This window comes from Ambystoma mexicanum, chromosome 11 (assembly GCF_040938575.1).
Source record: "Ambystoma mexicanum isolate Mex_15411 chromosome 11, UKY_AmexF1_1, whole genome shotgun sequence".
Lineage (NCBI taxonomy): Eukaryota > Metazoa > Chordata > Amphibia > Caudata > Ambystomatidae > Ambystoma > Ambystoma mexicanum.
The window spans coordinates 1237696435-1237722280 of NC_090934.1; the positions used below are offsets into that span (position 1 = coordinate 1237696435).

Here is a 25846-nt window from a genome sequence, read left to right on the forward strand (position 1 = left end):
AGACCCCTTTCTTGCGGCGGCCGAGACCACCAAGTTTGGCGAAGGCTGAGACCTGAGGTACTTAGGGGCCTGAGTCTGGAACCCAGTACTACTTCTCCAACCGGTCACACTTAACAGGAGTGATATAAGCCTTCATGACTGCTAAGCCCTCCTCCCCTATTTCATCCAACAAGGGGACCGATACAATGGTCTTCTTGGAGGATATCCATCATTCATAAAGGAAACCCTCCTTTTTCCTTTTCTCCCGGCACCAGGTTGAATCTCTTGGCAGCGTTTGATAAAGCGTGGAAAGAACCCATCGCATTCGGGGGAGAGGACCTGGCGGGCGCATCTACATCTGGGGCTTCCCCATCCGCGGGAACGTAGTCATCAAACTCGTATGTGTGTGTACCGTTCGTGATGGTGTCCGTGTCGGTCTGAGATGGTTCCCACACCACAGGGGATACCACCACTGGCATTGGCCGAGGGGTGACAGGGGCCTAATGAGGCGGCAGAGGCCTCTTAGGGCTTCTTGCCAGAACAGGGTTAGGAGCAGTCTGTTGGATTGCAGCCACCAGTGTGTGTAAGGGGGTCAACATGTCCAAGGACATGTCCCTTGGTGCAGCAGCAGCAGGGCCTGAGCCCCTTGAAGGGCTAAACAGCTGAGAAGGCCTGCAGGCCGGTGACCCCTAATGAGGGATAGGCAGAATGGGGTCGGGTTACCCAAGGCCCCCTCCCTGATCAGAGTAAAAATCCTCTGGAAGGTCTTCAGAGCTGATGTAGATCGCTGGAGACCTTCTGGGGGATCCCATAGGTGCCAGAGTGAAGTGGTACAGCCTTGGTGGGCCTTGGCAAGAAGTCCAGAGCTTGAAGCGTGTCTCACTAAATTGTAGCCCTTAGGGAAAGTGGTGACAAATGGAACCTGCAGACCAGGAAAAGGTGCAGTTGTTGACGGGACCGTCATCGGAACTGCTGACGGGTCTAGGTGGCAGGGAAATCCAGGGTATGGTAATAGTTGCATTGGTAAAAGTGATGGTCGTGGACGAACCCTTTGGTATTGCAGCCAAAGGAAGAACACACTTCATAGACTTAGTGGATGAGATACTGGTCGATGGGACGGTCGTCGACAGGGGGCGACTGTCTTGGTGGACGAAGTCATCGACGAGGCTTGAATCGACGACAGTCGAGCCGATGACTTGCTCTTCAACGAAGACTTGTGCTTGGCCGCTGACGCCAGTGATTTTCTCACAGACGGAGGCAGGCCAGCTGCTGGTAGGCTAGCCGTCGACAGAGCTGGTGACTGCAACCGGCCTCCTTCCGAACTAGGTCCCCGCTGCCGCGGCAACGATCGACAACAAAGACTATGAAGCATGTGATTTAATCACCTTTTGGATCTTCACCAAGGAAGCATCCTCAAAGGACCTAGACCTTTTTTTACTGAAGGGAGCAACTATCTTTGGACCTGCCACCCCGGAAGTGGCAGGACTATGCCCAGAGGCCGTGTCAGAGGTCTTCCCCTCTTCAATCCACACCACCAACCTACAATGGCAGTCCTTCCGTGTCTTTGAGGAAAACGACTGGCAAATTAGACATCCGTCCTCATAGTGGTCGGGATGAAGACGGTAAATGCACCTGGTTTGCAGATCCTGCAAGATATTCTTCCGGCTGCACTTTTCACAGGACCTGAAAAGACTTTTCTTTGTGGCATCCGCCATGGTGTGAGAGCAAGTCCCAAGCCTGGGCCACCACAAGCTGCCGATCCAATTCTGGACTGAGGATCTTCTCCAGCAACACTGCCGGTATTCACAACATGATGCTAGACGATGAAGACATTCTCAAAAATAGGCAAAAACGAGGAGTGAAGCATGAGAACTCCCAACACAAGAACCATGCAGTAAAAATGTGAAGATGGCCACCAGGGGTGGCGCTTAAGAGGAACAGTGTCATTAGCTGGGGCAGTCTCATTCAAAGTGGCACCAATAGGCTATAGCGACCAGCAGTTTTATTTTTAGCTTAAAGTTAAACTGCTTTAAATGTACTGAGGATTCATAGCCTGACAGCAGGATGTGAATTAATGAGCATGCAAAACCCTATACTGGAGACATTTAGAAACATTTCAGTATATCAGTGCAGTATATTTTCGAAGGATAAGCTAGTCGACTGACTGCACCATTTTGTCCACCTCCTACCCCTTCCTGCGGCTTATGTCTAAGTGCTCTGCCAATCTAGCTCCCTTTAAGAGAAGTTTGTCATTCTTTTTGGCTAGATCTTGCAGCCCCATTTTAGGGTGTATGGCTGTACAGCCCTCAAAAATAGGTTGTACAAAAACATCCTTAACAGGATTTGACAGGAGGCTAAAGGACTCTAAGAAAAGCTTTGGACAATTCTGTTGGCCATTACCTTTTTGGCTTTGCTTCTTTGAAAAGAGCGTCACTGGAGAGTTTGAGACTTTCCGTTGGAGGAACACAGCACCCTGAGATGCTGCAAGCACCAGGAGAGCTAAGCTTTGGGCTATCCCATCCCCAACAGTTTTATAGATGTATCCTCTATGTTTTCGAGCTTAATCCCTGTAGCTCCTGTCAGCGTTTGTCAAACTGAACCCTGAAATCACAAATACTTACTAAAATCACGTTAAAAGAATAATGCCACCAGTTTATCTGGGTTACATTAGACTAAACATGAGACATATGCCCAGCAGAAAGCTCACCTATAACCTGGCTTTTTGATTGCTTTCCTGGGTATTGGACTTTGTTAATCTACCAGCCAAGCTTAATTCAAACCCCGACAAGGTGGGTCTCTTATCTGCTCTTCCCGAAGAGCCCTTGGGTCTCTATTCACACAAATACAGATTACAATAGAAGACTCTCCTCCATGAAATCTCTACCCCAGACCCGAGGGACACCAGATGGTGAATAGTTCAAATAATTGACCACCTAGGACCCAAAAGGGAGCCACTGATGAGTATTTCAGCAAAAACGGCTCCAGCATTACAAAACACGGTGAGTAAGACATGCATTACTTACCATAAAAGCCTTTCTGATGATTGTATCTGCTTAGATTCACATGCTGTACATATAGTTCGACATCCAGTGGTCACTGCGGAATATTGCATCTTGTCTTTCGAGAATCGAAAGGGGACGTCGACATGGGTGCATCCAACATCCCTAACGTGACGTGTAGTGTACCCAAAATCCCTCACGCGTCAAGGTCCCTCATATTGTTTTTTTCCGCCCAGCATACTGGTCGCCTTATGCGGAGCTCGTCTAGAGACATTGCTAATTGTTCCATCGACCTTTGGTCGAATTGTTACAGACACACCCAGGTTGACGTCCCCTTTCGATTCTCGAAAAACAAGATGCAATACTCTGCGGTTATTAGGCTCACCTGGTTCCCACAGGGGTGTCGGGCGGAACTGGACAGCCACGGTCTCCACCAACGTGATGCGTAGTGCAGAGATGACTGACTGGACTGGCCCACCTAGCTTCGTCTGCTTGACCCGTAGAAGTAGTCTCTTAAAGGCGGAGAAAGGGAATTAGCCACCCGTGGATTTGAGTCATAGCCCCTCACTGCGTCCCCATTTATCACCTCTGATATTCCCGTTCACAAAGCTCACCTTATAGTTTTGAATGATGAGCTCTCCATCCTGCGAGGAACGCAGGGGCGCGTTGATGGCCAGTTACTTAACTGGCTTGAGGTTATTGGAAGAGTTCTAGACAAATCTTGGCTCCAAAACTCCTGGTGAAGGACCGTAAGTATATAGTTCTTAAGAGTTCAAAAATGTCTGAATAATCACTCTTGTCCAATTCCTTTGTTTATCTTGCAGCTTAGACCCAAAAGAAGATAGTCCTGTGGCAGCTGAAATCTTTCAGGTAAGAGTCTGTGCTTTCCCACACTGTCCGTTAAATGATGCCAAGGTTTAACTCTTAGCTTTCTCTTTTCTTACAGGTGTGGCGTAAGAAGATTTGGTGTGCTGGTGAATAATACCTCTGGCGGTAAAATCAGGTAAGTATATGGTGGCAAGAGATTGTCCTTGTTTGTTCCCCTCGGCTCACCTTGTTTTCTTGTCCCCCTTAGGTGCTGGAATGCGGCAACATAATGATGGACAGCACCGGATCGTAGAGATGCTGCGAGGAACGGCGAGTATGGCGCGGCGCTGCTGCTGGCGACGCGTTTAAAATAAAGTCTTTTTCTGGTTCAAAGGTGCGATGAATCCGGAATCAGGTAAGAAACCCAATGTTCTTGTTCTAACCTTTCTTCTTCTTTCCCTTCTTTCTAGGCGCTCTGGACTCGAGGCGGACGTGGCAAGAGGCTGGATGCTGACTGCAGGCACGGTGAGCGTTACGCTGCAGGATGCAGAATAACGCAAAGCGTGTGCTGCTCTTCGGGCGTGGTTTAAATAGCCTCCAAAGTAGTCCCAGGTAAGTATTCCTCCACAACCACACCAGAGTATCAAAATAATCCCTAGGTAAAGTAGTCCCTTCCAAGCCTCACATGGGCTTGGATCTCTTGCAGCATGGTCTGCATCAGGTAAGTTTTAACATATGAGCCTGGCGCCAGGACTGTACCCATATAGCCCCTAACAGGGGTTGCTGGGCTTTCTCTGGGTAACATGCCTGCTTCCGGGGTTGATGGACTTGGTCTGGATGCCCGGGGGTAGGCATCATGACAGCGGTGACAACTGGATGTCAGACTAAATGCACAGCATGTGATTCTAAGCAGATTAACAAGCATCAGAAACATCTTTATTCAGGTGTGGTTTTCAGGATTCAGTTGCCAGGGACTTGCACCCTGAGCCAGCAACAATCTCAGCGAGCCAGGAACAGAAGAAAGGCTCTTCCCAGGACCTCGACCTTCAAGCCTGCATCAGAGAGGTGGACCAGGAAGACCAAGAAACACGCAAATATAGCTCCTGGCAGCTCAGTGAACAAAAAAAGAAGGCAGCAGAGCAGCAAACGATCCCAGAATGGGACAACAGCTGGAGGCACTGGATCTCCAAAGCTGAAGAATTGGCGAAATGTTGAAGTCTCATGAGCCCTCTCGGCACAAGTAGCAACCCACAGACAAGCAGATGACCCTGGTAGGCTGCAGCAGTAAATGGCCAAGAAACCGGATCCAGAGTGGAGGGCTCGACCCAGTAAATGTGGGGAGACACCATCAGTCTTCAGGAAGCCTGGACTCTACTGCCAGTGGCAACAAATCCAAATCAGGATATGCCCAAGCCACTCCACTGGGCAAGCTATTCTGAGTTGACTGCTTTAGAAATGCCCAAAACTGAAGTATTCAAAAGGAACACTCCTTCAGTAGGTCAGCACGCCTGCCATTCCCAAGCTACAGGAACAAGAAAGCAAAGGAACGAAGCACAGGCAGGAACAAGCCTCACAAAAGGGGGCAGCCAAAGGCCAGCGAGCTAATCACTAAAAGAGGCTGGGACAAAGGATGGCCACTTAGCCAAAGCTACCCCTGCGGAAAGTGTAAGGATTAGTCCATAAGCCCATACCAGTCTAAATTAGTTAGAAACAATATGCAGGCTGCCATTGAACAAAGAAAGCCCTCAAGCTCAAAATGGCTAAGAGCAGGATAAAGAAATATATAAATTGTACCCAAATTGCTACCAAAAAGGTACATTGGGCTACCAATGTTGTAAAAGGGCTTTCACTCCTGCTGAAGTCGAAAGAATAGCTGCCACCAACATACTCTCCAAAACCTGTTAAGGGTGATAAAATCATCTTAAGGCAAAAATGGGGAGCCCGATGAGCACGCCGGGACTGGGCAGCTTAGGCACAGTCCAATACCATATACTGTATGTAAGGCATAAAAGGATCAGAGGCAGGTGGCTCCAGGACAAGTCATCCTGGCCACCAAAAAGAAGTTTATGATCCAAAAAAGGGCAAGGGGGAATAACAAGAAGTTGAAGGCCTCCTGAAAGTGGCCCACAACCCCCAAAATAGGTTTTTGTGAATGTGTTATGGATTTACTTGCTGTGCATTTTATTGTCATCTCATGGTTGGGAATAGTGAAGGCAAGCGTCCCCAACCAGCACGATCCTCCCCGCAAAGAGAGACAATGATGGACTCTCCCAGGATGGGAATAAGGCCAAGACAAAGTGCGGGTGAGCGTAAATGGGAGTTTATCAATCAGAATAGGGCATGCAAAGAACTCTGCAAACTCCAAGAGCGCTCTGTCTGACAATAGCAAAGACAGGCGTATATATTTACAAAAAACGTCATCAGAACCTACATACTATAGGGGGCACAAGTTCAGTGGGATTGGGTGGCGACGACTAGCTATAGGTGCTGCTGCGATGTGGTTGGCCGCGGCTGGAGGACGTCACTGGTTAGCCTCGTGGGTTGGGCTGGGCCTGGCGGGTCAGCTGGGTTCATCCGGGTGGTGTCATTGTGCCACTGTGGCCAGTGTCAGAGATGAATGTCTTTTCCTGACTTCTTTGCCCTAGGCCATGCACACCGCAGTCATTCAGTCATTTGCAATGTTATCTTCTTTAGTAAATCTTCCAATAGGTTATTCTACAGGTTAATGCAACACAGGAGGAATGCACCTAGAGCGGGGTTTGATGGCGATTCATCAGTAGATGGTTACCAGCGTCCTGTTGACCGGGTACCATATGTCGTGGGGTTGGGTCTCGGGGCATGGGACAGGCGATACATGTCATCATGTCTTGTTAGAAGTCATTATGGATGTGTTTCTGTAATGTTGCCATAATATTGGATGTCCTAATTTTACAAGGGTCATTAACCTAAGGTTAGCCGGTTGGTCGTGGGGCTTAAGAAAGGGCGCCTCTGGATTTGTGTTTTCAGGTTGGGGTTTACTGCTGGGTTGTAAATACAGGTGGCGGGCAGTGGCCTTTGGTGCTGCAGAGGGAACTACAAATCTTTGAAGCGGCTCCAGCCGAGTTGGGGGAGGTGGTGGCAGCGCGGCACAGGCCTCTGCGTTCTCGTCTGGCAGGCTTTGCTGGGAGGGAGGGGGAATGGCCTTGCACGTGCTCACAAAGGTCTTTTCCTCGTGTGTTGCTGATTTTAGGCGGAAGTAGCATTAACATTCAAATAATATACACTACTAATTGAGTCATTCTAAATTTCACGTATCAACATTGTTAATGTCTCTCATATAACCAATCCGAGCACATTACTCGTACACTATGTTTTTAACAACTACAACATTTTGTTATATGCTTATACATTCGTAGTAAGTGAGGTAGTAGTGAGGTTGGTGAAGCGCATAGAAACGACTCGCCACTACAACTGACGGCAGTGGCACATAATGGGCTTGGACACACACATGAAGGGTGCATTTTCATGCACCCTTTACACGAGCCCTCAATATGGTTGCATTTGTCTTTCTTTGCACACTAGCAGCATTAGTTCGGTTATGGCGCGGGACCGTGGGGTGTAATCTTTTCAATGATACGCATAACAAATAACCCCCCGGGACGCTTTTACTATTTGTGCATAACTGCAGTGATGTGGGTGCTTCATTCCTAATGTCATATCAGCACGCATTCTGCCATATCTATACATTTTACAGGTTTTTTTTAGTCAAAGAGGTTGTGGAGAGAACGCTTCCATCGCAGGTAGTTTTGTCATTAGTATTTGGGAACTTTTGCTTTTATCAAAGGACCATTTTACAGTTCTTTTTCCACCCAGGCTCTGCTGGCCGGGTCATGCTGGGAGCAGCGATACACTGCGGAAGGTGAAATGTTACAGTGTTGGTATCTTACACTAGCTCATGTGCGTCTTGTTCGTGGGAACGGGCTCACAGCGGATCTGCCAGGGAGCTGCGGCCACAGTGATAATTGAAACTCTCCAAAGGTGGGGGCCGCGCTGCGGTGCGCCGGGCTCACACCATCTTTGTTAGACAAAAATGGTTTCCGAGGCCTAGCTAAATTCAGCAGGTTTGGTCAATGTCTTCGGCAGGTGAGCCATCCACCACCTGGGCCCTGGTGGTAAGGAGGGGACCCCTGACGAGCCATGGCCCTCACTGGGGGAGGGGATGCAGGCGAGGGGGGTCTTTTGGACCAATCCTCCCCTACATTTCCCCCCTTTCGTTACTTAAGTAACGAATTCTTTAAATCCTCCAATCTCCTGCACTCTTCCTCGTCAATTACTGCGTCATCCCATGCAGATGTGCCTTTTATGGGCATCCATGCTCTGCACACCCCTTTCAGGCTCTCACCTCTCCTAGCATATTCATCTGGGGTACAAGTCAGGTATATACATCCACTCTCCGCTTCCAAGTCTACCCATACCTCCTCGTACCATTCTAGTATGCGGGGCTATTTAATGGTAGTATGCCACAATTTATCTACTATATCCTTGTCGTGATACCTAGGCACTAGCTGATATCTCGGTGTGTCATCTGTTCCTGTTTGTACCTGTACTTCCTGCATAGCTTGTATTGTACCGCGGGTGTTGCCCATTGTCACCATCATTGCACCATTCGGTACTGCGTTAGCACAACATCGAAGACCCACCTGGCACAGGCAAAAAATAAAGAGGAGGAATACTACAGCCGGCATCAAAAATTTCACAGTCATTCCCAGCCACGATGGAACCCAGGAGAAGATATTGTCGAACCACGTGCTTTCTTCTGATCCACCTTCCATTCTCATTCTTTCTCCTAGGTTATGTACTGCTTCGATCAAATGGGACAGGGAGCTGTTGTCTGCGTCTTCGGAAGGTACGAAAGTGCAGCAGGCACTTCCGATTTTTTGGCAAACACCTCCATCCATCGCTGTCAACAGGTCCAGGACATACCTGTTTTGCATGGTCATGAGCCGTAATGCTCTTAGTTCCACTTTTATTACGTTGAACCCTTCTTCAGTGTCATTTGCCAGCTGGATCAGCTCCCAACGTGTGATTTGGAGCCATTTTGCATTTGCTCGCGCCTGGATACTTGGGATGAGTGAGGCGAAGAATGTTTCTGCAGAGCTGAATAACCGATACCTATCCGGGATCTGTGCCAGCAATTGTGACGATGCCTTTGATATGTAGTTCGATGATCGTCTGTTTCGGGACAGCACCCCTTCCTTGTTCCCTGAAGATAGGACATATACTTGTGGCTCTACAGTTGGCTGGGCCGCACTACGTTGGGTGTTTTCTCGCATCTTTTTGCTCCCATCAATGTGGCTTTCCGGGATTACCATTAGTGCTGAGTGCAGAGTGGCCATCGAGCAGCTGCCACTCCATGATTGTGGGAGGTGCAGGTATGCCTGGTTGCCACATACCCAATACGTGTCCATGAGGGCCGCTGTCCCTTTTCTTAGATCTGGGATGGTGAGGGTCTTGTTACAGTTCTTGTTTGCCCCCACGGAGGCTTTCCCCACTCCTTTAAAACACAGTTCATAGTTATTTCCTTCTGCAGCTTGAAGGGTTTTTCAATGGCTGTTACCCAAGTTAGTTTTGAGATGTGTTCCTTCCATACTGGTGTGCATGTTTCTTCTATCCATTGCAGTTTCTCTGGTGCCACACCCCTCAGTGCTTCAGCCTTACACATTACTTCTTCGTCCTTCCACTTGTTGTCTGAAAAAAGTGTCCCTTGTATTATAAAAAATGTCTCTTCCAGACATACCACTCCTACTGTCTTTGGATAGCAGGTTTTCTCGTTCTGCAGCATTCTAAAAGTCACTTCATGTGCCTGGAAGGTGTTCTTAATTCTGCACAACGTGAGATGAAGGAGACACTGGGCATCTACAATAGGCAACTCTTTGGGTAACAATACTTTGGGCATGCCTGAAGCATGGGGAATGAGGGAGCAGACATAACAGCTCTCATTTGTTGTTTGCTTAGCTGTTGCACTCATATCTGCATACCATTTATTTGTCTGGTGGGGGTGTCGCGGGTCTTCCATTTTGTCTAGTCCTAACCCATAATACTACTCATACTTCCTCCTCCCCGCCTCCCTTTTCCGTCTGTTATTTTTTTGCCTAATGTATTTCCCGGCTTCATGGGCGATGGACAAAGTGGGCCCCCCACTTCTCCTTCCCGCCCCCCTTTGCCCAATCATATAATATTTCATATGTTGCTGTCATTTTTTCATTTTCTTCCTTTATGTTATCTAACAGTGTGTTTTTGGTTACGGGGGCAGGCTGGCTGGTGGGGGTGTTATACAACCAGGATATGGCAGAGGGGTTTCGATCAATTAGACTGCGGGCATTGTAATTAGATATTTTTGGCGGGGACACTGTTTTGCATTTTTCCCTGCAGACCTTCATTTTTCGAGATGACAGCATTGGATGGTGTCGTGTAATATCCCCATACAAGTTTAGTTCCATCCCATACCAAAAAATCACCTTCTTTAGTATTTACAATTGCTGTTGCATTAGTCACATTAGTCCTACAATAGCTAAGCACAGAGTATGGAGTTAGTTGCGGTTTCACCAATGTACAGTAGCCCTGGACAGTAACTGCTTCAGATAGGAAAGAAAAGGCCATAAACTACAAAATACAAATGCCCATCTGTCATTCAGCTGATTGTATGCAACCATAGCTTTATAATCACGTTATGAATAGCAGAAATCTGCATTAACAAGCATGATTTCCATTCCAAGGGCACTGCGAAGGAACAAGTTGCGTAACTGTTCTCCAGCATGGGGTCTGGCATGGATTCTCATGCTCATGAACATGATTATACAGCAGTACAGATACACAAACGCGTGAGGGGGCAAAGCTCAACAGAAGAACACACACTTACCCATGGAACAGACTCTCCTCAAGCAAATAGGTTGTGCAGCACCACTTGGCCGACTCTGGACTCCTCCCTGGCATCCCGGTCGACACTAGAACTTGGTTAAGGTGCGAGTAGATGCCCACATAGCAGCCCGGCAAATGTCCAGCAGGGGAACCCCAGAGAAAAACTCGGTAGTTGCAGCAATGGCTGTGGTGGAATGAGCTCTAGGCCGAAAGTTCACAAAGTTGAGAAGTCTTCCATAAATCCTTTGTGCGAGCCACATAGAACTTCAAGGCCCGAGCAACGTCCAGAGTATGCAGTGACTGTTAGTAGCTGAAGCAGGATTCGGGAAGAAGACTGGAAGCACCAAGGTTTTCTTTAGGTGGAATGTAGACAGAACCTTAAGCATAAAAGAAGAGTGGGTCCGAAGCACCATGCTTGCACCATGAAACGACAGGTATGGGTGTTTGCAGAAGAGAGCTTGCATTTTCCCAACCCACCTGGCCGAGGTGATAGCCAGCAGAAATGCGGTCTTCCAAGAAAGAACTTAAGGGGGCATGATGCAATGGTTCAAATTGTGGCCCCATGAGCCTGGTGAGGACGATATTGAGCTCCCACATTAGGGCAATGGCCTTCACTGGAGGGAAGTATCGAAGAGGCCCTTCACGAATTCTTTGACAAGCCTGTGTGCCACAAGGATGGTCTACCAAGCGAGCGGGTGCATCGCAATATAATTGCCAGATGCACCCTGATGGAGATGTGGGCCAATCCAGCCTTGGCTAGTGACAGTGGGTATGGCAGGAGCTGTGGGGCCGTGACACAGACGGGATCTTTAAGGACCTGCACCACACTGAAGCACTTCCACTTGTGCCTATAACACGATGGTGTAGATGACGCCCTGGCAAAAAACGCTTTACATTCCATAAGAAGATTAGTGGCCAGACTCTAGGGCTGCAGGAGCCAAGCTGTAAGGTTCAATGATGCTGGGTCGTAATGCAGGATGGTCCCCCTTTCTCTGGAGGGTAGGTGGGGAAGAGGAGGCAGACAGAGGGTTGGAGCCACCCACAGGTAGAGCAGGAGGGGCCATGCTGGGGCAATGAGTATCACCTTGCAGTGACAGAGTTTGAGTGTGTTGATGACATGCAGTAGAAGCAGAATGGGGGGGCATACAGAAACCGTCCTTCCCATGTGAGCAAGAATTCGTCCCCTAGGCTCCCCATTTGGGCAAACCAGATGGCTAACTCCTTGCATTTGGAATTTTCTGCCATGGTCGAAGAGGTCGATCTGGGGATGGCCCCATTTGCTGAAGAGGAAAGACACCTGCTTTTGTTGAATCTCCCATTCGTAGCAGGACCTCATCTCCCTGCCGAAGGCATTCGCTACAGTGTTCTTGATGCCTGCCAGGTGAAATGGGACGAGGAACAGGTCTTGAACATGCGTGAGCCTCTAGTGAAAGAGCAGGGGATCGGGTCCCGCCCTGTTTGCTGATGTAGAACATTGTGGTGGTGCTGTCTGAAGATCCATACTACCAGCCCCCTCAGAAGAACTTGGGAGCCCAGAATACAGCTCGTAATTCCAGCACATTAATGTGCAGATTTCTTCTCTTCCGGCAGCCAGAGACTGCTGGCGTGGGACTGCCCGGTGTGAGCCCTCATCCATCCAGGGAGGCATCTGTGGTGACCATATCCTGAAAAGGTGTGACTTCAAATGGGGAACCCTGGGTGAGGTGTGAGCACACTCCCCACCATTGTATGGACTGTCTGAATTCCAGGTGGAGGGTAATCTCGCCTGTCCATCCTCTTAAAGTGGCCTCATCTGCAGCCTGCAGAACGGGACCTGGTGGATGCACAAGGACATCATGCCTAGCAGGGACTTGATGCCTGGATGGTCGTGGATTGCATCGTTAACAGCCAATGTATTTTCCCCAGGATGGCCACCACCTTCGCCTCTGAAGAGTAAGGCAAAGATGCCACTGTGTTGAGGCGGGCACCTAGAAAAAGAGCGACTTGCAATGGCACTCTGCAGGATTTCAGATAATTGATGAACAGTGAGTTCTTTCAGCAGGTGTATGGTGTGTGTGTGCTGTATCGCCAGGTCCCAAGAACCTGACCGGATGAGCTAGTCTTCCAGGTAAGGGTATAAGTGTATGCCTTTGAGACATAGATGAACTGCCCTGGGGCCAAGCATTTCGTGAAAACCCTTGGTGCAGACTTTGGGCTGAAGGGGAGAGCTGGAACTACAAAGCATAGGAAATTTTAATGTTTTGGGTGTAAGGCGGCGTGAAAGTAGCCATCCTCCATGTCCAGCGTCATGTAATCCCCTTCCTCCAGTTGGTCGAGCACTTGCTGCAACATGACCATCCTCAAAAGATTTTAGGTATTTGTTGAGGTGTCGCAAATCCAGTATCAGGCACTGCCCTCCCGATTTCTTTCGGACCACAAAATATCTGGAGTACACTCAAGCCTCAGAGGGAAGGGTTCCATTGCCCCTTTTGCCAGCAGGACTTGCACTTCCTGGAGCAGCTGGGCCAAATGTACCTCCTTCCTTGCTACAAGGGGAATACAAGGGCACCTGTGTTCCAACTCCAGGGTGTGTCCCTGGTGAAGTATGTCCAGCAACCATTCGTCAGTGGTTATGGCCTTCCATGCGTTGATGAAATAAGATAGACTACCCCCCCACCGGGGTGCAAAAGTGGGGGTCAGGCTTGCTTGGGTATTTGAGTTTTACCTTGCGGGTGTCGGCGATGCTGCAACCCCTCCTCTGAAGGCTTACAACCGGCTTTTGTATGCTTCCTGTGCCATGGAGCGGGAGGCATCCTCTGAAAGATCTGCTGAACTTTCACCTTGAAGATCAAAAGCAAGAGAACAGACGCTGTTGCAGGGTCCCTAGGGATCTTACTGTCTGTCCATCACTTGCAGCATATGGTCCACTACCTTTCCGTAGAGGTTATCCCCGTCAAAAGGCATATTGACCACCTTGGCCTGGACGTCAGGTCTAAAGTTTCTGGCTTTCACCCACCCTTGGCGCTTGAGTGCCACACAATTACCCATTTGGTGAAAACCTGAATCTGCGACATCCATGGCTATTGTGATGGCGTGGTCGGAGGCCACCTTCTTCCTGAATAAGGGCGAGAGCCTCTGTCGTCTTGTCATCAGGCAAGAAAGCTAGTAGTGGGCCCAGCTTGAACCAGACCTCTCCATCATACCTGGCTAGAATGGTCAGAGCGTTAGCAGTCTTGACTGTTGATGCTGCAGCGTAGCTGACCCACTTCCCCATTGTATCCAGCTTCTTTCCTTCTTGATCTGGAAGGAGGACAGACTTGGAGGACGGGTTTGCAGACCATTTGCTTGCTGCGGCTGAGAGCACGGAATCTGGTGATGGCTGTGATCGAAGGCACTTGGGGCTGCATCCGTACCCTGTATTTCTCTAGTCTGTCCCGTTTTTCTAGTGCAGAGCTTGGAGTTTTAAGCGCAAGGCCTTGCTCCCACACCTTGTCAAGTAAAAGGGACAGACAATATCTTCCTGGCCGATGTGCGCCTCTGGTAAAGGAAACCCTCCTTTTTCTTTCCCTCAGGCACCAAGTTGGAGGGTAGATGCCCATGCCATCATGGTATGGCACGACCCCACCTCATCTGGGGGAGAAGGCCTTCGAGTATCATCGGCACCCATTGGGTCTCCATCCACAGGAATACACTTGTCACTCATCTGTGTCTGTGGTGCTGGTATCAGTGCCTGTTGCAGTAACAGTCCATGGTGCGTCCCCTGTTGGTGCTGCTGGGATGGGCGGTGGTATTGGTTGTCGCTTCGGGATGGCTGAGCGATGCCTGTGCAGAGGCCTTGGAGGGCTGTACCTGGGGGTTGCTACCCGGCGGGGCTGCTATTGGTGGCACACTGTTGTATGCTCGAGACCAGAGAACTCCGCACAGTGAAAATATCCTGAGACATGTCTCTAGAGTCCTGTGGAGGGGGCACTAACGGAGGGCTAATATGCCTTGGTGACCCCATGCATCGGGTTGTTGCCACCCGTGTCCAGGCATTCCTGTAACGTTTCCTCCTCAGAACTTGTGTAGGTTCATTACTGCGCTGCTTGCAACCCCCCCCCCCCCGCACCCCCCCACACCACCTAGTCTGGAAGAAAATCTGTTGGTGGCAACAGATCCTTCGGTCTTGCTGCCTACTTCAAAGCAGAAGATACAGCCGGGTTCCTTTACCAACTGAGTATTGATAGTTGAAGACGTAGTAGTCATGGACGGAGCGGTCATGGGCCTCGGAGGCAGCGATACAATGGATTTTTCTCTGGTCGTCGACAGGGTTGTTGCCCCACCAACGGCTGTGGGTGGTGCATCTGTCAACTGTTGACAGGGGCTTGGTTGTCGAAGTCGTGGTCGAAGCCATCGTTGATGGGGGCGGGGGGGGGGGGGGGGACTCTGCTGGTGCGGCATCACCGCCAATGAAAACATGGATGAAGACCAGGACCTTTACGTGGCCTCCTTACGGGAATGTTAATTTGGTTTATCCTTCGACGAAGGGCCATGTTTCAAAGGTCTCAGACAATACCCCATCCGCAGGCAATCTTATCGTGGACTGCCAAGGTGACAGAGCGCGTGTGCCCCGAACTAGGAGCCGCAGCGTCTAGTTGGCTCATCCGCATGATGTTTGGCATTACGGACACCCTGTGGGGATACGTCATCAGCCGATCTTGACCGCTTACCCGAGGGAGAGCGCTGCAGAGGTACAATTGGATCTGGGATCTGCCTGAGTGTGCCCAGAGGCCATGCCAGGAGCCCAGTCTTCCTTCAGCCACGACAACAGCCGTTAACGGTCTTTTAGCCTGTGCTGGGAAATTTCGGCAGATGTCGCATCAGTCTTCCTCATGGTCCAAATGCAGACAAGAGGCATCTCGTGTGCCTGTCCTCCACGTAGATGTCCCTCAATCCACACCAGGAGCAGAACCTGAACAGGCGCCTTTTGCCCTCCTCCGGCATTGGTGAAGCGTGAAGTAGGCCTCCCTAGGCCTTCCCACAAAGATCCAATGGTGTAGTTGACGGTTCCATGTGTTAAAATCGTAGCAAAAATGGCCGTTTACACAAAAAAAACACCCCCGCAACCACCAGACCCATTATACCATTTAAGGCGAGCGGGGGACATCCCCGCAACCCCTGCTCCCCTTAAATGGTATAAAGGGGTACACCTTTGCCAGGTAAAACCACTTCATTTTTCCGGCGATTATTTGTTACGGCAGCATTTTTTCTGTGATTTTATTACTGCATACCATAGTTGACTATCTTCACCGGCAACGATTCACTGCTACCAGCATTGAGTCAGCGGATGTGAGATTTAGGACAAAAATAAGAACTTGTTTAGTTGAAAACAACAATTAGGAAAAATAGCTCAAAGAGCAACTCACAAGGACTCCCTGCACTGAAACGTGCGGTAAAAATCTGAAAATGCCCACCAGGGGCAGGACTCAGGGAGACTGTTGTCATTGGATGGGTGCAGTATGACCCAGTCTCCAGTGATTGGATAAAAGCCAGTTTTTAAGCTTTTAAAGTAAGACTGCTTTGGTTTTCTTACTGAGGATTTCTGGCCCGACAGCAGGGAATATTCATGAGCATGTGAATCCATGCCACACCCAATGCTGGAGGATGTAGGTTAAACTGTGAGCCAGTGTAAGTGGACTAAATGACGGGAGACTACTGAAAACAAAGGATCAGCCTGTAAAAATCCACAGAAATACCTGCTGAGGCTGGTTTGTATGGTTGTTCCTCCAATTCCTAATTAAAGGCTTATAGACCAATTTTTCTTGCTGAATGGCCTAACATGCATGGCCCTAAAAACAGTGGCCAAGTGTGTGGCTTGATGGAACACCATTGTCCTTTTCATACTGCCTACGGGGCGACACACCACATCTGCACAGAGGCAAATATTTTCACCTTTAGCAGAACAATAAATTATTATCTCCAACAAAATTATTCTGCACCATACAGAGAATGCTACTCGAAAACAACTTTTAGAGCTCAATTGAAAACATATATAATTCACCACTTACCCTAGAATTACGGACTTCCAGAGTTAAGTTTTGAGGGGCAGCACTCGGAACTGGAAGAGAAAGTATTAGCTGTAAAGATCCTTGAAACATGGTTGTGCATGTCATTCAGCTGGCCCAATACATCCATATTAACAGTCTCATTGGGGTATTTCAGGAGCACATTCCAACCTTAATAGTCACAAAGATTATCCATGCAGAGGTTTAACGTCAAGCAGGTAGGGCATGATACTACTTAAAACATTGTAAGGCAAGCTAGGTATCTAAAAACATCTGTAAGTCTCAACTGCAAACTACCATATGTGTCCAAGTATACAGGTGCAAGGAAACCACAGAACCAAGGGTGGTCTGAAAAAAAAAACAATATTTTGCATCCATCAGGTACGAAACTAGGTCCCACAAAGCCTCTTGAATGCTGAAGTCTGGAATTGATGATCCATCTCCCCCACACCACTGATTCTGCATACACAAATCTACAAGCACAGCGTAGAACTCATAGGGGGGGGGGCGGTCACAGTTCTGGGTATTTCTTACTGAAAAATAAACAGTGCTGGCTTAAGGATGAGAGTCAAACTACTTCTTGAAAAGATCGCTAAACGTTTTGGCTTTTGCACTGGACTGGTTCACTGTTTTCCCCTCAATCAGATAGACTGTAAAGTGCCCTGTGAGAAACTCCAGGTTTTAGGATTGTAGGGTCTCAAAGGCACCCTGTTCCACATGTAACTAATTTTTCACAGTTCGCCAAGTCTCCCTTTAGTTGGTGGCAGTTCACATAGCATGTACTCACGTATGTATTTTTCTAGAGATTGAAAAAAGCATGAAGATGCCTTTGCAATGCCACAGGGGGTGTCCTTGTGTAACACATGCGAGATTCTTAGCTAAACCTTGTTCTCAGTGCGACGGAAAAATCATGTACCCACATATGGTTATGGTTTCTGCCTGCACTGGAGTGCAGTACAGGAGCTGGTCAAGATCAGTTCTGGCCTGGTGAATGGATGGATGTCTGGGATACATGGTCAGAATCCAATTCCACATCCTGAGTAAATGACGGGGAGAGAAGCCTGGAAAAAACTGAATATGCAGCCTTCAAGTGATTGGGTGGCAGCTTAACATTTGAAAGGAAGCACCCTTTTCATTAGAAGCAGAATTTACACCCCGAAACTAATTTTCCTGAAAAGCCAGGCTTTTTGCATCCTTACCTTGTCTAACCCTTGGACGAGCCCCGAAGCACAAGAAAACCACCAACCGGAGAAGCCTGTGAGGAAGCACTGTTGCTGCCAGATAGTGTAGCAAAGATAGTGTTGCCTTCCTTCCTGTGGAACCTAGATTCTAGTCCTGCCATGGACTCGATAAAAAGGCAGGAGCAACTGACACGCTGAGCACCATTGGATAATGCCAGAGGTATGTGGCTACAGAAATCAAGATCATAAAATAACTTTTCCAAAATGTTGGGATTGTGGAAAATCCGAATCTTAAAGCTGGATTCAGACTGCCTCCTGGTGACCAGCCCTGCACTGCCAGCTACCGAACAGGTCCAACCCCTTTTCTATTGGGATTTTGGTCATTACTACTTCCATTGAGTATCTTGTTGCCACCAAAACCATAGCTTAAGAAATAGAGACTAGTGTGGCCACTGGTGAGCTTTGGCGTTTCAAACTCTAGGTTTTGGCAGCACATGCTGGGTAGCACAATGGGTTCACTCTATGTGAAGACAGCCCTGCCAGATTGAGTGCTATACCTCATATTAACACAACTTACAATATTCAAACTAAGCTTCCCATTGGGTGAACTACAGCATTAGGACCAGTACTCTACAAAGACAAACAGCAGCCTGACAGTTTCTCCCAATTATTCATAAAAGTGGCTACTGTGTGGTTTAATGCAAACCGGCTGTAAGGCGTCCATAAGCAACAAACCTGGTAACTGGGCAATTAATGATTCCAGCTGACTGCACCCACCACCTGTGACCCAGAGTGCTCAGGTCACATACTCTTGGCACTAAAATGACTTTCATCTGGTGCACAGCAATATATTAAGAGATTTGTTGTGATTCCCAAATACAAGCAAGAGAGTGAAGCATTTCATTGGCTGCACATTCGCTACTGGGAAACAATCATAGGAGGGTCGTCTGGTAATTGTGTCCCAAATACCAGTCTTGTCTTCTCATTTCTTTTACAAAATCCAAGCGTGTGTTTTGTGCAGTGAGCGCTCTTTCATCTCCTTCAAGTGCCTTCGATTGGAGAGGATTTGCTCTTCGATCTTGTGAATGGTGTTGCATTTCAACCCAATGTCCTGCTTGGGTTTCTCTAGATTTTTCTTTGCATTTGCGATATCGAAAATGACTTTCTTGAACAATTGACTTTCCTGTAACCCACAAAGCATTTACCCAGTATGAACACTACATGTTTTGTATAAGATCTTCGGTGTGAACATACCCTTATTGAATGTAATGTGCGTTGCTGCATCTGGCAACCCTCCCTGAACAAGTGGCAGAGAGAATTTTCCTGTGCTTTAGGAAATATGGCAGGAGAGTTATACATCGTTTTCTATGGTTTTGACAAATGCTCCGAATTCAAGAGACCCGATTTCCCAATGTGCAACATACCATCAGAGAGAGTTCGAACTACCACATCTTGAGTGGATACACCGGGTCCATGTTTGTTATAGGCCACCACACGGAATGTGTACTCTGTGTACTTCTTCAGCCCATTGATCGTGTACGAGAGCCCTCCAACATCAACATCCTGAAAGAGGCGGGAGGAAACACAGAAGGCATTAAAAGCACATGGAAACATCAAACTGTTAAAAATGCCAAGATGTGTCATGCAGCCGGCTTCCGACTATTTTTATTTTTGTTGTAGGACGTTGAATGCTTTAACTGCTTTGTTAGTACACCAACCGTTTGCGTCATCTAAAGCTCACAAACATGCTGCTTAAGCTCACTACATAGCGTGCCAACGTCGTTCACCTTGCCTTCACCAGTTCAACCTACTCATGTCCCCGTAACACTCCAAATGCCAAACAAAGTGGCATCTGTTTCAAACCATTCCATCTTTCACATTCCACCCCAGCTCCATGCTGCCACTGTACCGTTTCAGCTGCTACACAGTTCATCTGATTTATCCCCATCACGTTTAAACCATTTGGTCTCCAGATGTTTACTAATGCAGCACATATATTCTCCTTTACCAGGGGTGGACTGGGAACCAAAAGAGGCCCTGGAAATAATTCTCAAAGTGGCCCCATATCACACTTTTTCAGAAGGCCAACACCTTTCCCATGGGAAAATGTGGAAATACCACACAAAGGGTTGTCTTCAAAACACTTGCCATAACACAAATGTCTTCACGGTCTGGCACCTATGTACCTAGCGCAGAGGATCACCAAACAAACAGCATCCAGACCTTAGAGGTCCGCCTATGCCAACTGTATCACGGTTCCCTACACACGCAGAGTGCGTGCGGGAGGCGCTAGTTTCCCAACAATGGCTGCAACCCTCTGGAACAACCTCCCAGCCCAGATCAATCGACTCTCATGCAGCCTTCCGCAAGGCTTTCAAAACTAGGCCCTTTGAAAGGGCTTATCGCTATAAGTTTTGTATTGCATATGTCACCTCATCACCCATTGACTACACTTGTATGTATATGTCACACTTTGCTATGCAGTATACAGTACTATGTAAAATGACCATGTGAGCAACTGTAACCTAACAAACTGTCTCTAAGCACTATTCTTGGGCCGCTTATTGTAACCCTCAAGCAAGCCTTCTTAAGTGTCCTTTATAGCGCCTCGATGCCTGTGGGCTGTAGTGCGCTCTACAAATCCAAACACTTTTTTTAAAAACAAAGGAGGCCCAGGGTGCAGAGGCCTACCGGGAAATTCTAAAGTTACCCCAAAGTGGCTTATTTCCATGCAGCCAGCTCTACAGGCCACTATCAGAACCTCACCCTAAAAACATGCTCCTTTTACTTCAACAATATACTCACTTTGCTTATTCTAAATCAGTTACTTTATTCCACTCTCCTACGTTTTCCTCTGGTGTGCACTATTTAACAGCCTCTTCCTTCATTCAGATGTCATTTTTCTGCCAGTATGAACAAGTACTCTACTCACTCCCAACCAGATATCCAACCTGTTAATCCTGTCCTGCTTTCTTATACTTCCAACTTGCTCATTCTCCACCACTGCCCTACAATTCCAAGCTGTACTTTCGCCTTTCCATCCATTGCCACCGCCAATTCCACACTCTTGCAACTGAATGTGCTATTCTCTTCCTTCTCAGAACCACCAATACATATTTGCCTCCACTATACAATGCAAACCACATCCTTTCCACCTTTTTTCCCTGGCCAGACATCACTTCCTTTATTCCCTCCCACCACCCAGCCTGGACATTGAGATTGTAAGACCATTTTAAAAAAAAACGTGATCTTGTGCTCCACACCAATCCAAAATGACTCCACTAACCCAATATGTTAATCCTTATCTACCTCCACATGCCCAAGCATCGCAGTTTGCTCTTGCCCAAAAGCACTTCAATGTGCCAAGGTCATTGCCCTTCCATTTCCACTTAACCCAGCATGCCATTTTCAACTTGCATTAAACACCACCTAAACCTGCTCTCCCTTCTAACTGCCCAGGCTGCTGCTAATACATGCTATCCCAACATAAACCTCCCACAGTAGTTGCCAGTGATTGCTGATTCTGCTGTTTCATACCACTGCAGCATGACCATTCACAAGATTCTCTTCCCAGAGCACTTTTCTCGGTCCCTTCATGTCCCACCTGTTCACTCTCCGCTCCTTTCTCCATATAGTACAGCTTGTAGCTTTGAATCTCGCCATTGCCAGACAGAGGCTTTTCCCAGCTTACTGTGATTGAGGTGGGAAGAGCAGCTAACCCTCGAAGGTTGGGTGCTGGACCAGGCACTTGAACTGGAACACAAATATCCACTGGTTAATGTCTATTCTTTATTTGTTTAAGAAACTTTACAATAACAAGAATATATAAACACTATGTATCAAAACACATTATTTTGTTAAAAGCAACAATTATCAATTCACAACACTATCAATTCATTCTTGTAGCACTCTCTAACCGTTTAATAATTGCCCACAACTGATACATGGCAATATGCACTTTTTGACTATCCGTATTAAGAGAATAGGCCCAAAAATCGTCACTCTTAATAGATTCGTACTCCTGTACAAATGGGCCTAACAAAACCATGTATCCTGGACCCAATGTTCTACATTGTAAGAATATGTTTAGCAGTCTCCAGATATTCAGGGTTCTGGCACATACAACTATTTTTTTTATCCCAACTGTGGGCCAATTAGAGGAAGAATGTGTAGCCGATTTATCCTCAGCCCCTATCTGAATGCACGCACTCCCATATTTGGACATTGTATAAGATATGCTTGAGGCTGAAGGTAGTTGTGCACAACACCAGCCAGATGTATATAACTATGTAGGGACTCTACGTGACTGTAGTACGCAATCCAATCCCATTGTCCAACTTTTTTTGAGAAGACCCTATTCAGAGTTTCAATGGATGTACCCCTTGTGTAATCGGGAAACCAACCCGGATCATTAAAAAAGCTAAATACCAAACTACCAAAGCTGGCTTTACCCTGTAGGGGCAGCAAATAGACTAATAAGTTGACATTTAGGGTTTGTTTGGGTTTTAATATATAAACAGACCTTATCTTCTCAACAGTTCCCCTTTAAGAGAGATCAGGCCAAATTCTAGTCTAACGTACTGCATTGTGGCAGAGGAGTTGAGCCTCAGCATGTTTCCAAACATGCCTTCTAAAATATCTAGCCAGGATAAATCGGCCATTGCCAGAGCCTCTTGCCCATAGAGCACTGTCGGGCAGAAGCTTTGTTTGTGCAGTGTTATTATTCCTTCCAATGAGTACCCTGCAGTATCCCTAGCAAATTTAAAAATAGAGCGAGTCATGCTATGAGCTTTAATCTTTTTTGTTTCCACAATTTGCCTGTATGTTCTGGAACTGTCAATCTCTAACCCAAAGTAGGGATAGGAGTCAAATGTTCCAAGCGTACACTTAAGTATGAGTCTTTTCACATTCTTTGCCAATATGGCCAAAACTTTGGTCTTCTCCATATTTATAGTTAGCTTATTTTGCGACGCATAGTTACACAATGCCATGAACATAGCTTTAACGCCCAAAAAGGTGTAATTTAGGAGGATGAGGTCATCTGCATATAGTAAACAAGGCAGGGGACAACACCCAACATTTGGACAGCACCCAACCTCTGTATTTAGCCAATCCAGCACATCAGACATGTAGAGATTATTCAGTACAACCATGTTTTCCAAATTACTACCATATCCGTGACCATGCATTTGTGCAGGCCCCGCAGTATGCTAAAAAGCCATACTGGGCAACCGCCTTCAGTAAGTTTCTCCCAAAGTATGGGCCAATCCACTGTATCAAATGCGGCTTTAAAGTCCACGAAAATGATGTAGAGTGTCCGATTACCGGTCTCCAGGGTGCCATGAATTAACAAATCCAGCACCCTGAGATTATCGTTCATCACATATGACATTTACACCCAATAGGCCTAACATTCAGCAGGTCGAATGAGGGCAACGGGGTGTGCATACACATTGCTAAAGGTATTACATAGCTGTCCTCAAGATGCTAAATTAGGCAGGACCAAGCAAAATGGCAATACAAAAGGCAGACCAAGTTCTCCAAATCTCTACGTAAATGCCTGAAAGTCACAACCCAAATGATAGTTCGAGATCAAAACCGAGCTGACAGTCAAATGAAAAGGTCCATCAAATTTAATTTTCTCCTGTCCCAACTGCCACAATTCTATAGTGCTAATTAAATTTAATTTCAAGGAAAGACAAAAAAACATGCATAAACATCTTAACTATGAAAGGGCTGGTCGAAGTTGGACCCAGTGTACCCAAATACCCCAGTAGACTCTGCATATGCTTTCAAACAGGCCATTTAACAATTGAAAGACCGTAGACCAAGCGCTTCTTTGGGTATTGAATAAATGAGCAAAATAGCAAAGGGAATCATCAATGTTCCTAAAGAGAACGCCCATCCTGCTCTTGGCATTATGGACTTTATTCAAGTTTGTAGGTATCGATGTGAGACAAACACCACAAATTGGCCTAGGTTACACTACAAATAACAGGATAATGGGTTTCATCCTGTCAAGGGGGTGGCCATGAACCCTTCTCAACCTGGAGCAGATGGCCAAAATGGGAAACGGCATAGCCAGTCCTACCCCAAAGTGTTGTGGGGGAGTTGAATAGGACCCCTGTCCCCAGTAAATGTTGAGTCATGTCTGCACCTTTGTATCCCTTTCTCTGCCCCAATGTCCATCAGCCTCCGTCCTAGCCAGGTCTCTCTTTTAGGTGGTTCCCAGGACATTAGAGCTACTAGAATGCACCAAACTCCTCATAGCCTTGGAATGGATAATGGTTCCTTGGAGGAAGCACCGTGCAGTGAAAAGCTACACGTACCACAATGCACCTGGGCCCCAACAGCCAAAATCGGCCTGAACCAGAAAGGAAACAACTGGTTGCACAAATGGAAACTGACAAAGTTTTCCCCCTCAGGAACCGAATGATAAACCCAAAAACAATGTCAGACTGCACAGGATAAGGACAGACCTAGGAACACTGCCCAAACCCTGTCTAAGCAGTGATGTACTTGGTACAGATGAGATCCAGAGAAGAAACTACCACAGTGACCGCCGGGGAGGCTGGTGGAAAATGAATCTAGAAAGGTGGTGGTGCTAAAGTCCTGCATGACGTCTTCCAGGGGACAGTCCACAACGAGAGGGGTTTGGTTAGCTTAGAAAGTGAATGGCACAGGGAAGCAGCTGACTACAGTACCCAATGGCCACAGAGATGCTTCAAAACAGGAGGGGGAAGGCTATACAAAAAAGCATGCCAGGCAAAGTGCCCTGCTAGGCCACATAGAAGTCCCCAGGGGAGTTCTGGCTACAGCCTTTATGCTCTCCTTAGGACATGGACAAAGACAGTAGAGGTACCTTAGCTCCAGTGAACGTGAGTGGTATCAAGAGCTTTGGAGTAGGGAGCCTGGGTTGGGGTTTTGAGTGTCCCTCCAAGGACAGGGAAGAAGTACAAGGACACCCCCCTACCCTACACTTGACGACCCAATTGTGTCTTTCTATATATTTTTGTAATGAAAACTGAAGACATAATGGACTGGTCTTGTGACTCATTGAGAACATAGTCCCGCACACCAAAAAAGGAAGATTACCACCAGGTGGGACTGTTGGAGACTACTAAATTAAGGTAAAAAATCTGCTTCATCTCTTAGTTTATTCTTGGCCATCCGAATTCTATAGCCAGATGTCTCTACAGTGGGCGATGTGGGCAATACTCGGAACCTAAATTTTCTAATTGAGGAGTTTTGCGGATATCCTTCCCTTTGAGCGTTTTAACTGTTCAGTTCTTTGTCTGCTCCACATTTGAGGCGACTTTAGCGCCTCGGGTACATGCATTGGCGTCTGGTGCGTGCAAGATACTGGAGAAGCTGCCTTGCTTGGCTCCAGCTCGTCTGCCGCTCTCAGGTTCTGTAATCGGGCACTCGCAGTAGGGATTTGCCACTTCACACACTGCAGTTGCCAGCTCTGCAGACTGAATTTGCCTGCCTGGGAGTGAGGGGCTGAAGTGATCGGCAGGTGGGGTTGGAGGGTGGGGGTCTATTCGAACGACTGGCGTGCTTCATCTTTTTCTTGGGATGGTCATTTTATCTGATCTTTATTATTTGTTTGTGGCTGAGCATATTTGTGATGCACTTGTTTAGTCCATCCGCGTCTGTCCCTTTCTCAGTGTTGCTTCTGCTGCCGGGTGAGGACTGGTTCTGCTCCTTCCCAATTACTGTGCTGCAGCAGAACGCATGTGCACATGCTACTGTGGGGACTAGTGCTGTGCCTTGCAGACCCTTGGGAGGTCTGGCTGGGTCATATGGGGTGGCTAGCATGGCCATACCTGGGGAAGCTTTGGAACCTGCAGCTGTGTGCACTGTCCATGTACCTCGGTCCTTTGGTGCCTTGGATTTGTTGGCACGTGATCATCTGCTGGTCATATGCTTATGCTCAACGCTGCTGGAGTGTGTGTAC

The 25846-nt window shown here is 47.6% G+C and overlaps 1 protein-coding gene across 9 annotated transcripts in view; it reads right to left on the bottom strand.

Moving 5' to 3' along the window:
• The window catches only part of NEO1 (neogenin 1), a 1161518-nt gene that overhangs the window by 385473 nt on the left and 750199 nt on the right, over window positions 1–25846 (bottom strand). For all 9 annotated transcript variants that reach the window (XM_069624609.1, XM_069624607.1, XM_069624606.1 and 6 more), the window contains exons 10-12: window positions 21491–21639; window positions 19311–19449; window positions 16709–16758 (exon numbers count right to left, since the gene is read on the bottom strand). In XM_069624609.1, coding sequence (XP_069480710.1) covers window positions 16709–16758; window positions 19311–19449; window positions 21491–21639 — 338 coding nt within the window. The remainder of the gene's footprint in view (window positions 1–16708; window positions 16759–19310; window positions 19450–21490; window positions 21640–25846) is intronic.